Below are 16093 nucleotides of genomic sequence, written 5' to 3'. Positions count from 1 at the left end.
TGACTGTGAACTCACTGCTCTCATTTCTCTTCCTGAGGGGTTGTAGGTTATAAGGAAGAAGAATTCAGCTGGACAAACTACCTGAAGTTAACAAAGGCTCAGGCAGCCCCTAAACACCTCTTCATGGTCCGAAACACTGTGAGTAGCAGCATCTCCTTCCTGCCAGTGCCTACAGGTTCAGTTGTGACTTTTCCCCTCCAGCAAAATGCCTCCATCATCACTGGGCTTTGATTTGTCCACCCCACATCCCTCAAGCCCATAGTGCACTGTTCACTTTGCTGCTCAGGATCTGTAGCTTGGACACTCATTTGATGTGCCCAAAATTGGTGCTGGTCTGATTCTGTTTCATCCAGGCTGATCTCATGGACAATAAAATCTGTTACAGACATTCTGGAGAGGAGAAGTAACGACTACTCCCAACAACTACTTCATTTTAAAAAGCCAGTTCATGTTTCATAAGTATAATTCCTTTGTCTCTGTTTCGTGTCTTCATTGTTTCTTTGTCTGCCTATTTTTTTCACATGGAAGCTTGGGTAAGGAAAGTGGGAATGTAGGAGAGTGCAAAATGCTGATCATTCGTTTGTCAGCTGCGCAGTAAACTCAACCTGCTGCTAAATCAGCCTCTCTGAGTTATTTATTGTGTCTAAACTCTGCTGTTCATTCCTGCAACAACCCCACGAGTGTGTGATGCAGTGTTTGCACAGATTCTGGATCCAAGAAATAAAGACAAAGAAGGGAGAAGGGCCCCATCCCAGCTCCTCCTGCCATGCCTGGGAGTTGGTTGTTGCTGATACTGGAGGACTGTGACCACAAACAAGTGTTTTGGACAAAATCAGAACTAGTGTCAGTTGGAGGGGTCTTTTTCTCTTAGAATTTACTGCTTATAGCAGATCCTGAGGGTCTGAAGATCACTTTTCCTCTTTCTTTGTGTGGCCAAGCTAAGTTACCCCCTGCCTCTTTCCTTGCATGCACAGCAGGGCACTGCCCTTCAGGGAGCCTGAGTGGTCCTGTGCCTGTCTGGAGGCCAGAGAGGGTATGGTTTTGGGAGGGTTTGAGCAGGTGCCTTCTTGCAGCAGGCAAGGGAGGTGGTGAGGAAGGAGTTGTGGCTGCAGCTCTGGAAAAACCCTGCCCCTCTCTCCTGCCAGCACGAGGCTTCCCCAGGCTTCAAGGTGGGCATGAAGCTCGAAGCTGTGGACCGCATGAACCCTTCCCTGATCTGTGTTGCCACAGTGACTGACGTGGTGGACAATCGCTTTCTGGTGCACTTTGACAACTGGGATGATACTTACGACTACTGGTAAGTGCACAGAGGCTCCTGAGGGTCCAGTGGTGGGTAGACACCCACAGAGGGCCCTGCGTAAGAGCTTGGGTGTGTTTTGTAGGTGTGACCCCAGCAGTCCGTACATCCACCCAGTTGGATGGTGTCACGAGCATGGCAAGCCCCTCACACCTCCTCAAGGTGAGTCAGTGGTCAGTCAGGTGTGGCCTGGGAGTGCATCCCCTTGGGAACAGGCTTCCCAGAGTGGTATGGGGGTTCTGGGGGCACAAACCTTCTGTCAAGGCTCCTGTACATCTGTGTTCCAGATCAAAAAGGCCTTGCAAAGTGTGGGCCTTGCTGCCCTTGTAAAATCCTTGCTCACTTCTTTTACTTTGACTAACTAGAAAAGCATTCTGAGAATGACTCAGCTAAACTAGAGTTAAAAAACAAATGGCATAATTGTAAAACAATTATTAAAACCAATAAGTGTTCACACCATGAGGCTCCTAGTTGGTTTCACCTGATACGTGTTCCTATCGTAGTCTATAGTAGTTAGTTAAGCACATCTGTTATGCCTCACAAGGATGTCAACTCATGACAAACTAACAATTTTAAAACCCTAAATTTTTGCAATAAAGTGTCTTCACCATACCATTGTGAAAATCATGTGTTTAACGCCACACACCTGTTCAGGTGCAGCATGGTGCTTATGTTGGGCCAAGTCTCCACTCGGAGACACAAGGAGGACACATGCTGTCTGTGCACACCCAGCTGTTTCTGCTTCCTTGTATTGTGGGCTACATGGTCCATGAGAAAATAGCAGCACTTCTTGGCATCTCTCAGGTTCCTGTGTGCCTGGCACAGACTTGGTTGGCCCTTGAAGGCAGGGGAACATTCTGGGGTACTTTCTGCAGGTGTGTCTCACCTTCTGCATCTTCCACCTTCCAGATTATCCTGACCCTGACAACTTCACCTGGGAAAAGTATTTGAAGGAAACCGGAGCATCTGCTGTCCCAGCTTGGGCCTTTAAAGTGGTGAGTGCCACATCATCTGCTCCACCCCACCTGGGCAGGAATTTGGGTTTTCTTCATTGTCAGGTCTTTGCTTTAGTGACAAGTCCTGTGATGTTCTGTATTCTCCTGCCACAGGCCTGGGCTTTGGAACTACACTCAGAAGTCAGGGCTATCCTGGGCAAATAGTTCAAAACTGGGAAAAATGAGTACGACTGTCTCCTCAACTAGAAGGAGGTTGAGTGATGGGAAATAAGTTAGGTTTGCTTGATTAGTTTTTGTCTCCAACTGCACCACCAGCAGCTGTGTCCAGCCAAGTGTGGTTGCAATACAGATCCTCAAAATGTGTCTCTCAGAGACCTTCTGCCCTGGGACACATCTTGTTAAAGACAGCTCAGATGCAGGGAGCCTGTTCCCACTCTCTCCTGTTGCCACTGTGAGCTGGGATGGCTCTTCTGCAGCCAGGCCAGGGCTGGGAGCTGGGCTCGAGGAGGACACACTGCTGGGAAAGCTGCCAAGGTGGTGGGAGCCTGAAGCAGGGCCCTGCTGCCCCTGACTGGGCTCTTCCAGCGTCCGCCCCATGGTTTCCTGGTCAACATGAAGCTGGAGGCAGTGGACAGGAGGACTCCTTCCTTCATCCGAGTGGCCAGTGTGGAGGACGTGGAAGATCACAGAATAAAGGTGCGTGCTGGAACATCAGTGCTGAGCCTGTGTGCAGGCCCTGTGCTGGCTTGCTCCTGCCCTTCCCAGCTCACTGGGTGCGCTCTGTGGAAGCACAGTGTGCTGGGGTGGGCAGGTCCCAGTGCCTGGCTCCAGGAGTGGAGAGCCTTCAGCTGCCCTTCAGCTGCCCTTCAGCTCTATCCTGCTGCTGGCTTTCAACTCAGAGGGCTCCAGAGTTCTTCATAAAGGTGCCCTGGGATGTGAATAATGACCTCTCTATTTGCTTCCCCAGATCCATTTTGACGGCTGGAGCCACGTGTATGATTTCTGGATTGATGCAGATCATCCAGACATCCATCCCATGGGCTGGTGCACAAAAACTGGGCACCCATTGCAACCTCCTCTCAGTAAGTGCTGCACCTGTGTCAGTCCCTCCTCACAGGGCACAAGCATGCCAGACCCCACTGTCACTGCCACCTGCCCATGCACAGAAATGAGAGGGCAGGTGCTGGCTGAGGATGGGCAGGGAGGAAAGGCCATTCCATGAACTTGTCAGTTGGAAAAGTCCTACCTGTTTGGTGCAGGCAGAGAGCCCAGAACCCTGTCTCTGCCTGGGCTTGCAGCCATGACAACCTCTCTCCTGTTCCTCTCCTCCGGCTGTAGGGCCAAAGGAACCAGCCTCCTCTGCCCATGGAGGCTGCCCAAGCCTGGGCTGCAAGAGCATCCCTCACTCCAAGAGCTCCAAGTACAGCTTTCACCACAGGTGAGCTCCCCAACACAGCCCAGAGGGGCACAACTTCTTCCCTGCTGGGCCAGGCCAGCTCTTCATCTGCTCGTCCTCACCTGCCACCCCCACCAGCATCGAGCCCTCCTCTGAACCCACCCCAGACTGGCTCTGCCGCTGCTAGCCCAGGCCAGGCCCCGGGGCAGTACCAGGACCCCAGGTGGAGCAACCCCTGTGAGCCCCTCCTGTGCCTGTCCTGCAGCCCCAGAGCCCCTGCAGGTGCTCTGTGTGTCCACTTACCCGTGGGGACCTTTGGGCTACAGAGAGGACAGTGTGGATGCTGTTCACTGACACCAGCTGTGAGGACACTGCTCCCCCCATCCATTGTGGATGCCTTTCCGTGTCAGGCTTTGAGCTGGGAAGTCCCAAGAAGGAGCAGTGCATGGTCCCTGCTCAGGCAGTCACTTGAGGGACCTTTTCCAGGGGAAACCAGGCTGGATCTAGTGCCAACCCCAGCACTAGGCTGGTGTCAGGAGGAGCCAGTATGGTGGAGTATCCATGAGGATGGGGAGGGCAGGTCTGCCTCCCAGGGATTTGTCTGCTGGTCACACTCATGGCACTCACTTCCTGCTCGCTCTGAGGCTGGTCTGCATGTCTGTGGGGGCAAGGGAATATGGAGACTCTGTGAGCCCCAATGAGCTGCTCCATCAGCATGCTGGTGCCTTGCCCAGTTTTGCAGGGATTGCAGATTGCCAAGGTTTGTACCTGGAGGGACTGGTTGTGCCCTGCCCCTGCCCCCAGCAACCTGGCCCTGGGAATTTGGTTGACACATCTTTCCTCAGCCTTCCATGGCCAGGGCTATAGCTGCCCTTCTCAGGGGCAGAAGGGTGGCTCTGCTGGCTTGTCCCCCCATGCTGCTCAGAGCTGGACCCAACGCTTGTGTCCCCTCTGTTCTCTAGGAAGTGCCCCACGCCAGGCTGTGATGGGTCAGGCCATGTGACGGGGAGGTTCACAGCCCATTACTGCCTCTCAGGGTGCCCGCTGGCAGAGAAGAACCAGGGCAGGCTGAAGGCTGACCTGTCCGACACCGAGGCCTCCAGTCGCAAGAGAAGCCCGATGGGTTTCCCTCAGCGAAAGAAATCGCGGCACCACGGGAGGTAGGGGTGCGGCTGGCGAGCCCCGTGCTGGGAGGGCCCCTGAGCCGCCTCTGCCTGCCCTGGAAGGGGGGACTGAGCCACGGAGGCTCCTTAGCCTCGGCCCTGCCGGCTCTGCCAGGCGCCTCTCTCGCTTTTTCATCCCGTGGTTTCTGGCTTTGGCTGTCAACCCTTTGGGTCAGGGTCCAAGAGGTCCCTGCTCCCGCTGCCGAGGCATTGCTGTGGGCGCTGGGGAGGAGGGCCCTTGGGCCAGTCCCAGCCCAGCTGGACATCAGTCTTCCTGTCTCTTTAGAGGGAGACCTCCAAAGTACCGGAAGATCCAGCAGGAAGACTTCCAGAGTAAGTGCCATCCTCTGCCACGGTGTCATTGCAGGGCAAGGCTGGAGGGGCTGGGCAGGGTGGGGGTGCTGGGGCAGGTCTCCCTTGGCTCGCAAAGGTCTACCCCAGTGAGGGGCTTGTGGTCAACTGCCAGAGCTGACCACCAGTAAGGGACATCCCTGCCTTGTGCTCACAGAGCTTCCTCAGTTTGGCTCTCAGGTTATGGCTGGGAATCTTTGAGTGCTTTAGGGCATGGAATTAGGATCCTCTCTATGGCAGTGTATTTTCTGTGGTGCTTTGTCCTCTTCAGACAGGGAGAGTGTGAAGTTGTGCCCCAAAATTTCAGTGTGGTTGTGAAGTGCCAAATTATTGCTGCTGCACAGAAGCTGATGCTGGACAGTTGGCTTGGCATTTAGTTCTGGTGCCTGACAGAAGCAGATGCCTGATGTGTATTCCAGCCAGCATCCCTTTTACCATGGGCTATCCTGCCACCTACCCCACTGCTGGGGGTGAGTGGAAAATGAATGATTAAAGGTCTTGAGAACAAGGCAAAGCCAAGCTCATCTCAGCTTCTTTCCCCAGCATTCCAAATCCCACCAAACCGAACACTTGGATACACTGATACCTTGTTGATTCAAGGGACAGCCACTAGCTCTTGATACCTGGACTTATCAGACCATCTGCTGCCAGCCCTGGGCCCTGCCCTGAGCAGGGCTCTTCCTGAGGCTTGTAGGACACGATGGGATGGGATGTTCTCATCCTTTACCTCATATCACATCTTGCACTTTATCCCCAGCTATTTCTTCAGACAATATGCACCAGTCGCTCTTCATGTCTGCCCTGTCCGCCCACCCTGACCGCTCCCTGTCCCTGTGCTGGGAGCAGCACTGCAAGCTGCTGCCGGGCGTGGCTGGCATCACAGCAGCCACGGTGGCCAAGTGGACCATTGATGAGGTGAGGTGCTTTGGAAGGCTCCATGCTGGCTCCTGATGCACTGGTGTGGCTAGGAGTGCCCTGCCTGGCCGTGCAGCACCGTGGCACATGCACCAGGCACTTTGGTGGCCACTTCCCTGAGCTGGCGAGAAGGGGTCTGCTGGACATGTTGTCACCTTTGTTCACTTTCTTGGGCACCCATGGTGATCCCTCTTAAGGCCTGAGTAGATGGAGGAGTTCTGGCACCAACCCCAGCAGCCCCTGCCTGCTCTCAGGCACTGGCACAGGCTGCCCAGGGCAGTGGTGGACTCACCATCCCTGGAAGTGTTCAAAAGGTGTGTGGATGTGGCATCTGGGGACATGGCTTAGTGGTGGCCTTGACAGTGCTGCTCAGTGGTTGGCTTGGATGAGCTCAGAGGGCTCTGCCAACCTTAACAATCCCTTCATTTCCCCATTACCCCCCTGTGTGCCCCTCTGCTGCCCCAGCCCTCGGTGGGAATCCTCTTGCTGTGCTGGAGACACTTGCTGGAGATGGAGCTGCTGAAGCCTTTTCTGGGGGATGCCAATGCCTGTGCCTGGGGCCAGGGGTGGGCTCTGGCATGGGAGGGCAAAGCAACTGCAGCCTCTGCCCCAACAGCCCTGTGGCACCTTGCAGGGCTCAAAATGTGAGGATGTGGCCTCAGGACGCTCTCCAGTCAGAAACATTGCTCTGACTTGACATTTCTCTCTGTTTATTCCAAGGTGTTTAGCTTTGTTCAGACTCTGACGGGTTGCGAGGACCAAGCCAAGCTCTTCAAGGATGAGGTGAGAAGGGTTGGCATCTGAGAGCAGGTGGCCAAGGACAACTGTTTGTCACCAGGGCCAGGAGGAATTGGCCAGTGCCCTTCCTGCAGTGGCTTGCTGCTGGATGCTGGGGACACATCCAGCACCTGGCATTGGTCCCACCCTGCAGCCCCACTGCATGGGAGTGTGCTGCCATCTGGCTGTGCCCATACGGGGCAGGAGGGGAGCTGCTGACCCCCAAGGAGCTGTGCTGCCCTGTTCTCCCGGCATGGGGTACGGAGGGCCCCTCTGAGGGGATGCAGATGGGCGGCAGGAGGAGGATGGTGCTGCGGCCTAAAGCGAAGCTGCTTCCCCCTCACCCTTTCATCCTTCCCCCTTTGCCCCTCCCACCAGCACAACAGTTGGGTGACACTGCTGCCTGTCAGGGTCAGTGGTTTTGGACACTCTGTGGGCAGATGTGTGGGGGTGGCTCTGAAATCCGGGGCTGATCCTGGTCACACTGTGTACAGCCACTGTTGCAGCCTGTCCATGAATGTCCCCTGTGCTTTTAAGGGTGCTCAGGCAGGCAAAGCTGAACTGGGACAGTGTCCATGGATGCTGGTGCCTGGAGCAGGGCATGAACAGCTGCTTGCCCAGAGCAGCTTGTGCTGGCTCTGTGCTGTGCCCAGGGGACTGCAGCACAGAAACCCAACCTGGCTGCAGTGTGAGCTTCTGGGATGGCCCCTGGAAGGGTCTTTCCTCCTCTGCCCTGTTCCTGGGCACGCCAGGTGCCAGCTGGGGTTTCCCTGGGACAGTGGGGGACTGCTGTGGGTGGCCCCTGCCCTGCTCTCTGGGGTCACCTGTGGCTCCTGGCCAGCTCGTGCTGGTGCAGGCTGTCCCCAGGAATGCCAGCCCGGGTTTGCGGTGAGTGCCTTTGTCCCTGCTCTCCTCCCCAGATGATCGATGGCGAGGCGTTCCTCTTGCTGACGCAGGCTGACATAGTCAAGATTATGAGTGTCAAGCTGGGCCCAGCACTCAAGATCTACAATGCCATCCTCATGTTTAAGAATGCTGATGACACCTTAAAGTGACTTTTCTTGGCCCATCTGGGAGCCTCCCTCAGCACTGGTGCTGCCCAACTGTCTGGTCAGGACAGAGATTCCCCCAACCGACCGCAGCTTGTCACGTCCTGCTCATGTCCTGGATGCCACATCTCCGCTCTCCCACCAGTGCATCTCCCATCCTCTTCCCTCCATGCTGCCCTTCTGCAGCGCTGGGTACAGGCTGACCCCTGGTCTCAGGGGTGGCTGCAGGGAAGGAGGGTGGGTGTGGCACTGGCCCATCTTAGTTCTCCAGCTGCCCCTATGCCCTGCTGGGACTGCACCAGGCCAGGGGTGTTCAGGGCTGGGGGAGCACTGTGGAGGGTGTAACAGCTGGGGGCTGATACCACTGCTCAAGTCACCCAGATGGGAAGGGACTGACTGCTTGCTTCCATGCTCACACCTGCTGAAAGGCTGCTCTTGCCTTTGATCAGCAGCTGAGAATGATTTGGGGTTTCTCCCTCAGTGTGATCCTCTGAGGGTACTTGTGCTACCACTGTTTCCAAGGGACATTCTCAAGGAGCTTCTGCTCATTTTGCCTTTTTCTCTGAATTATTTTCACTTGTCCCCACAGGCATCCTTTTTTTAAGGCTAGTTGATGACTTTGCTTTGCCCCTGCACCACATTGCAAACCAGTGGCCACCTCTTGCCCCTTCAGGGAGCAGCTGTCCTGGCTGCTGCTCTGCCCATGACCAGCACCTGTGCTTTATTCCTCTTTCCTGGAATGCAGCAGCCCCAGGGCCCTACTGGGCCAGGGCTGGCTGGGCGCAGAACAGGCTCCATTTCTTCTTGTGCTTCAGACTGTTTTGTCCAGTACTTCTCTGGGAGGAAGGATGCTTGGATAGGTTGTTCCTCTTGCACCAATTGAAGAATCCTCTGCAAAGGAAGTTGGACCCTCTTTGGTCCATGTGTTAGGAGCAAGGCCCTCTCTAGAGGGAGACAGCTGCTAAGGACAAGAAGCATCCATTGCTCCAATAGACAGATCCACAGTCACTTCTGAAGGTGTTTCTGATTTGGCTGAGTCGATTCTGCCAAGCTGCCTTTTCCCCTCTTTTCGCCCTCACAAGGCACCCAGGTTTTGCTGTCTGAAGGGCAGGATCTTCTGCTCTTCCTGGATCACTTGCCTGCAGGGCTAAAAGAAATCCAGCATTTACCTGGTGTGTTTCAGTCCTTTTCAGAATGTAGCACATTTCCAACAGGGATGCAGGCACTTTGGGAATGGTCATATAACATTGTCCTTTGTAATGGAAGAGGGACTGAAGGGCTGCAGAGCCAGAAAAGCCAACATGCCTGGGGGTCCTGGCAGAGCCCCAGCAGCTTCTGATAGTCCCTGTGCCTCCTGGCAGCCCCCATGCTGCTCTCAGTGGTCCATCACCCTGGCGCGCCTGCTGTGGGAGCTGTTGCAGCAGGGAGTGGCCATGCAGTGCTGGAGGACAGCCACCTGCCCAGGGGCTCTCTGTAGGCTGCAGCAATGTGATCCCAGTCCCACGGCTGCTTCCTTTCCCATTCCCAACAATGACATAGCAGTATCAAAACAATTTCCCCCCTTTCCCAGTGCCCAAAGACAGGGATGCAGAGATGCGAGCAAGTGCACCAGCAATGCGTCTTGGAGCAGAGCTGCCTTGGGAGCCGCTGTCCCATCTGGGTCAACCTGTTTGAGGCTTCCCATGGAAATGTAGCATTTTGACTCTGTTATTGACTATTTGGGGTCACGTTTGACCTGCTCTTGATATGTCTGCCGCTTGCTCTTCACACAGGACTTGCAACTTGTCCATGTCTTTGTTTTGTCAATGCTTGGGTTTGATTTAGGCAGCTTTCCCTCTCCTTTCCTTTTTTATGTCCTTGTGTCTCTTCAAGCACTGCAGCATGGCTAGCTGTGGAGAGAGGGAGTGGGAAGGAACAGCTGTGTCCCTGAGTCCCAGGGTCACTCCCCCACCCTTGATCTGCAGGGAATGGTGTGGGAGTTGGTCTCTTCAGCTGATGGAGAGTGTCTTTCTGGGCCACTGTGTGCTGGGGTAGAAGAAAAGGAGCTCTGGTACCCTCAGCCCAGGCTGTGAATGGTGCTGAGACCTTTCCAGGTGTAATCTGGAATGAAAAGGCTCCCTCACACTGGACACAGCCCTTGAGCTTGCAAGGACTGATCTTAGGAAAGCATCCTTCCTCATCTGTGGTATTCCCATGTGTGAAGTTGTTCCTCCTGTTGGGAAAGGAACCGAGCACTGTCCCAGGGTGCTGGGAGAGGAGCTGCTACCCAGGCACCAGATCTGAAACTACAGTGAAGGATGGAGAGCCTTGTGTCTCACAGGGCTGCCAGGGAGAGCAGAGGTGCTCAGAAGATCCTGCTGAAGGGGAAGAGGAGCCACGAGTCAAGCCCAGGCTGCCCCCAGGGCTGCATACAACCAGCACCACCAGCTCTTGCTCTGCTGTCAGGTGTAACCAAACTGTGCTCTGCCTGGGCACCAGCAACACAGGCAGAGGTGCATCCCACACTGCCAATAACGGCACCGCCTGCCCTGGGCTCTCCTCACCTCCCTCTCAGAGAGCAGACATGACCTCTCAGAGAGCTCCTGCCAGGGTGTTGCCCCTCACCTGGGGGGTCTTGGCAGCTGAGCTCTGTGCCGGGAGCAGAGGTCAGGAACACCAGTCCCACTGGAAGGGTGATGGGACTTGGGAGGCTCTGTGTCACACACCTGCTGAATTGAGCATTGCTTCCTCAGCCTCTTGGGCTGATGTAGCTGCTGGGATACAAAGCTGCTGGATTTGTCTGGGTGAGGGAGTTACAGGGTTTGTAGGTGGTCAAGGGCTATTTACTGTTAAAACTTGTAACCTTCTGTGTCCGTCAAAACCAAACCCAAAGCATTGTGTACGTGTGGATGGGTGATTATGGGAGTACCACATCACCATTCTCCGGCTGTTGGTGTGTTGCTGTTTTAGGGTGCGGGTCTCTGGTGCTGTGGAGGCGACAGATGCCCATCCCAGGGTCTCAGGTGATGGGTTCTCCATGAGCAGTTGTCCCTGGTCCCAGCAGGGAGGCCAGGATAAAGCAGGTTTGCTGCACCCCTGGCCTTGGCAGGTTCTCCATCCCCACAGAGCATTGAGTGGGAGTCCCCCCTCAGGGACCATCAAGGACAGCTGTGACCAAGGTAGAAGCACCCAAAGTTTTCTGTCCTTCCCCTGTTGCCTGACCAGATTCCTCACAGGGACGTTCACTGCCGTGTCACTAAGAAGCCAGAGAGGACAGTGGGGCTGGGTCTGACCCGCAGCTTCCCCTCTGGGGACTTTCTGGGAGATGTGACTGCAGTCAGAATTTCTAAGTCAATGAAGAATTCTTCAAGTCAAATGTTTTTCTGTGTGGAGGTCCCCAAGTCTCTGTTTCTGCCATTCCTCCCCCTGCAGCTGGTGTTGGCAGGGCTTAGCTGGAGCCATGGGAGAGGTCTCACCACATGCTCCAGCCTCAGCTATGGGGTAACTTTGGGAGTCTGGTCTGCAGCCAACTCTGGGTGCATGGGAGCAGTTGGAGCCTCTTGGGAAAGTGTTTCCTCCTCCTCGTGGAAATGGGCAGCACTGGGACAGTGCGAGCCAAGGTCTGTTTCCATGAGAGCAGCCAGCCTGGAGCTGAGCGGGAAGGGCAGCTGTGCCTGCCCCACCAGAGTGTAGCCGCCTGCCCTCACCTTCCTCTGCTGCTTTCCGTGGCGATCACAAGCACTTTCAGAAAAGAAAAGCACCCTCCATTTGGTCCTGGGAGGGCTTAGGGCAGCTGCTGCCTGCAGGGGCACATCTGGGTCCGTGAGTGCAATGAGGGTGTTGGAGAAGGGAGTCTGGAGAGGGGTGTGACTTGGCTGCTCATGTTCCTCACTCCTCATCCTCTGGGAGAGCTCCTTGGTGCAGAGAGGGAAAGACAGGAGGGCTGCAGCCTGGCTCCCTTCCCCCAGCCCAGTGCTTTCCTCTGGGTTGTGAGGCTTGCTCATTCCTGGAGGGGGGAATGGGGACCATATTGTGGAGGGAGTGTGATTATGATAACAAAAGCTTTTTTGCACTTTCATTCATTTTGCACTCTTTCTTAATTTCTTTTTTTCTGTATTTTTGATATTGGCGCCTCCTCTCTGTGTTTTCATAATGAAAATTCTTCTGTTGTAGCCAGTGCAGCTATTCTGGAACTGTGTGTCTTGAACGTACAGAGATTTAAAGGCCCTATATATATAAATTTATTACGGTACAAAAGTAAATTTATATATATAGATGATGGTGTGATGTGTTTTGTCAGTGTTTTAAAATAATAAACGAATGTGAGCAACAGAGGCCTGTGAAGCAGGAGTGGTCACTGCATGGCTGGAGCAGTCATTGCTATGGGGCAGTGGGAACCATCACTGCAGTGGGGTAGCAGGAGTGGTCACTGCATAGTGGGAGAAGCCAGTGGAGTGGTCAGTGTGCAGCAGGAGCAATCACCTCATGGGAGAGGGCACCACATGGCTGGAGTGGTTGCTGCGTGGCAGGAGTGCTCAGCAAAGTGGTCGGTTGACTGTGTCACCGAATCTGCTGGAAAAAGTACAAAAACTCTCCAACAACATTTTAATGTTAGAGAGTCAAGGCATTACTTTATTATCTGGCCAGGATGTTTTTCTGGCCAGGATGTACCACAGAAATCATCTCATCTACACATAGCCCGGGTGTGCAGAGAGAATCATTCAATGATACACAGCTTTTACTCGATTTTTCAGATATTTTATACAGTAAAAATACATAGGAAAGCATTGGGTCAGTGTTCACTGGTCTAAAGTTGAGCAAACTTTTAGTATTCAGTTTTCTATTTGATCCGAATTTCTTCGCCTCTGATGCTAATTAGATTCTTCATTCTTCAGTTTTTCCTATCAGTCTTTTTTCCGGGCTAGGACGTCTTCAGCCCTGCTGGAGGTGGTCTGGGGTAGCTGTTTGTGATATCCATCATATCTTGTTGATAACTACAAGGTCCTGGCGAATGTTCTGTTAATAGTCTTTATCTTTTCGATTATCTTCGGGGTCACTCCCAGTCTGTTGGTATGCTGAGTTCACCAGACCTCATGTGGTGGAGCAATGCCCTGGAAGAAACTTAAAATTCGTTTTCCCAGGGTAAAGACAAACAAAACCTTCGACTAAAGTTTTACAAAATTTTTAACCTGATATATTTTCCAACAACTGGTCTGTCCAGCGGTCACTGCACGGCCACAGCAATCAGTGGAGTGGTCAGTGCAGTGGTCACTGTGCAGCAGTCACTGCGTTTCTGAGAGCTTAGTGCAGTAGTCAGTGCAGCGGTCAGAGCAGTGGTCATTGCACGCGGCAGGAGCGGTCAGTGCAGCGGTCAGTGCGCGGCGCGGGGGAGAAGGTCCCGCCCCTCTGCGTGTTCCTGTGGGTTCCACTGCCCGCCCGCCCCGCGAGACCCCCGAGGCAGCCGGGACATGGACAGGGACCGGGACAGGGACTGGGAGAGAGACAGAGACAGAGACCGGGACAGGGTATGGACCGAGACTGGGACGGGGACAGGGTGTGGACCGAGACTGGGACGGGGACAGGGACCACGACAGGGAAGGAACCGCGACCGGGACAGGAACCGCGACGGGAACTAGAACAGGAACCGGCACAGGGACCGCGACGGGGACGGTTTATTTATCCGAGCGAGGCGCTGGAGGGGCATAACCGCGGTGGTCCCGCAGTGGTGCCCGGCAGGACAGCACTGCCTGCGGGGAGCGGGCAGCCCCTCCAGCCCCGGCAGCAGCGGCTCCCCGCAGCCTCTGCCGTGATGAGCCCCAGCAGGAGCAGAAGCCCGGCTCCCAGCGCCAGGCGCACGGTGTTGCACAGCGTGTAATCTGCAGGGGACAGAAAGGGCAGTCACTGGGAAGGAACCCCTGGAAATCCCAGGCCAACGGAGTCCTCCCGTGGGGGCAGCAGGGGATCCGCGGGGACATACAGGGCAAGGGGACACCCCAGGGAGGTCCTGGGCTAAAGAGACACAAAGGGAAGTTCAAAGGGAGCCACAAGGGAGCCCCCAGCTGCACCTCCCACATCCCTGTCCCCTGGGACACCCCCTAATCACAGCCTCTCATCTATGACCCCACCCACTGGCACCAAAGATGGGAGGGAGGAACGGAACAGGGAGCTGGCCCTCAGATGCCACTGCCAGCCAGAGGGTTACACTGAGCTGTGACAAGACATATGACTGTCCCTGGGGGCTGGGAGGTGCAGGGAGAGGTGTTCTCTAGCTCTTGCCCCCATCTGTCAACCCAGCAATCCTGTGTCTATAGGGTCTGTAGGTCATCTGTAAGGTCTTTGAGGAGTTGGCCACGTTCAAACACAGCTGAAGGAAGCTTGGACCCCTCTTACAGCTGCTTTCCTGCCCTAAATCCTCTTTTTTAGTTCCCACAGGATGTGTCAGATTGCAGGGAGGAAGAGTAGAGCAGGATGTGGCTGGGGGGTGTCTCACCTCTCACCACCAAGTCCAATGCCTTGCTGACAGCAGACCATTCTCTCGAAGCATTCAGAGTGTAGCACTGGCAGCTGTAGCGGCCGCTGTCACCTTCCTGCACGTGGGAGAGGTTGTAGTCGCCTTGTTCCCGTGAGAACAGTTGGGCTCGGTCCTGGCCCTCCAGGTACAGGTAACAGCCGCTGCTGGGGTGTGTGGTGGTGCAGCGGAACGTCACATCAGCTCCCGCTGTCACCTTGAGCCCAGGCAGGACAGAGAGGTCAGGTCTGGGCAGACGGAGCTCTGTGGGGAGTGAAAAGGCATAGAGGGTTTTGCCATGGTGCCAGGAGCACCAGGATCTCTGTGAAGCCACCAACTGGCTCAGGCAGAGATGAAGATGGTCCCAACCTCTCCAAGCCAGGGAAGAGGAGGAAAAACCCTGCCCATCATGGAAATGGCCACTGGCATCCTAGTGTGCCCTGGGGCATGTGACCCCAGAGAGGGGAAACAGCACATCCCTCACCTTTCACAAAGACTTCCAGTTCATCACTGCGAGCCAGTACAGTGCCTCCTTCCAGGTAATGACAAGTGTAGGTACCACTGTCCTTGTAGGTGGCATTAGAGATGGAGAACTCGGCCCTGCTGCCACTCTGCTCCAGGGTACGGAGCTGCAGGCCACCCTTGTACAGCACGAAGTTCCCATAGCCACGCTGGCAAGTGCAGCAGATGGTGGTGGAGCCTCCTGGTGGGATCACCCCAGGTGGCTTCAGGAAGATGGAGATTGTGGGGGCACCTGCACAGGGAGAGAGATGCTACCAGACAGACAGGGAGCGCCCAGCCGCTGCCCTGCTGTGACCCTGGGGCTGCCTCCAGGCCCCATATCTACACAAGGGTGAGTTTTGTTCCAGGGCGCTGTAGAAGAGCCCTGGGAGACAGGTGGGGCCCAGAAATATGTCCAAACTCCCCATCTACCTCCTCAAGATACTCACTCGGTTTAGCCTTGCTCTGTGCCAGCAGCCAAGCGCCTGCAAGAGAAGCAGCTGTGTAATACCTCTGTGGAGTGTCTGGACACCTCGTGTCACCCTCTGGGAATCCCCACCGCCTCTGGCACTCACCCAAGGCCAGCACATGGGTCACAGGCAGCATCATGTCCCTCTTGGCTCCCTCTGTGCTCGGCTCAAGCAGGGCTTCTTCAGAGGAAGGCTTTGGCCAGAGGCACTGAGCAGCTGGGTGGCTTCTTGTGCCTCCTGATACGACCTCCTTGCCACAAGCCACCTTCTGTCCCACAGCTTGGGTTTCTGCAGCACAGCTGCAGGGCTGGGATGGTTGAACTGGAACGATAATGTCCCAGTCACATGCCCAGGGCTGGACCCCGTGACGACTTAGATTTTAGGATCCTACAGACCTTGGGGGAAAAGCTATCAGGACTTTTTGTTTCTCTTTCTTCCTTCCGGTCACTTGATGGGGTAATGGCTTCCTCTCTGCCTTATGAAATAGGGGGTTGTTTTGCAACCACAAACCCACTAGTTTGGTGGCTCAACAAAATGGAATAGGAAGGAAGGAACTTAATTTTTGGCCTTCTCAGGAGCAGATTTGTCTTCCTGGCCTATAGTGTCTATTATTGCAGGAGGGACAGCAATACCTCCTACCTGTGGGTCTGGATGCACCCCACAGATTTGGTCCCACTCCTCATCTATCCAGGTGCCCCCAGTCCCACACTGGAGCAACCAATGGTTCTTAC

The 16093-nt window shown here is 55.0% G+C and overlaps 2 protein-coding genes across 4 annotated transcripts in view; one reads left to right on the top strand and one right to left on the bottom strand.

The window, feature by feature from the left end:
* L3MBTL1 (L3MBTL histone methyl-lysine binding protein 1) overlaps nt 1-12215 on the top strand; it is a 28341-nt gene extending 16126 nt beyond the window's left edge. Inside the window, exons 12-23 of one of the 3 annotated variants that reach the window (XM_085079370.1) lie at nt 47-138; nt 1146-1297; nt 1383-1459; nt 2207-2292; nt 2839-2949; nt 3221-3335; nt 3592-3691; nt 4612-4809; nt 5099-5145; nt 5921-6078; nt 6799-6861; nt 7776-12215. In XM_085079370.1, the coding sequence (XP_084935496.1) occupies nt 47-138; nt 1146-1297; nt 1383-1459; nt 2207-2292; nt 2839-2949; nt 3221-3335; nt 3592-3691; nt 4612-4809; nt 5099-5145; nt 5921-6078; nt 6799-6861; nt 7776-7910 (1334 nt within the window). In that variant the 3' untranslated portion in view covers nt 7911-12215. Of the gene's footprint in view, nt 1-37; nt 139-1145; nt 1298-1382; nt 1460-2206; nt 2293-2838; nt 2950-3220; nt 3336-3591; nt 3692-4611; nt 4810-5098; nt 5146-5434; nt 6079-6798; nt 6862-7775 lie in introns of those variants that run through there. The other 2 variants (XM_085079369.1, XM_085079371.1) reach the window with 2 other exon arrangements.
* A 1318-nt stretch (nt 12216-13533) lies between these two features.
* On the bottom strand, nt 13534-16093 carry LOC146428871 (T-cell-interacting, activating receptor on myeloid cells protein 1-like). The gene is made up of 5 exons (XM_085079123.1): nt 15468-16093; nt 15342-15377; nt 14876-15145; nt 14374-14655; nt 13534-13759 (listed from the first exon to the last, which is right to left on the bottom strand). The coding sequence occupies exons 1-5, from the start codon at nt 15499-15501 to the stop codon at nt 13560-13562; spliced, it is 822 nt and encodes a 273-aa protein (XP_084935249.1). The 5' UTR covers nt 15502-16093; the 3' UTR covers nt 13534-13559.

This window comes from Lichenostomus cassidix, chromosome 20 (assembly GCF_008360975.1).
Source record: "Lichenostomus cassidix isolate B80296 chromosome 20, HeHo_3.0, whole genome shotgun sequence".
Taxonomy (NCBI): domain Eukaryota; kingdom Metazoa; phylum Chordata; class Aves; order Passeriformes; family Meliphagidae; genus Lichenostomus; species Lichenostomus cassidix.
This window is presented reverse-complemented; position numbering and strand designations above follow the sequence as displayed.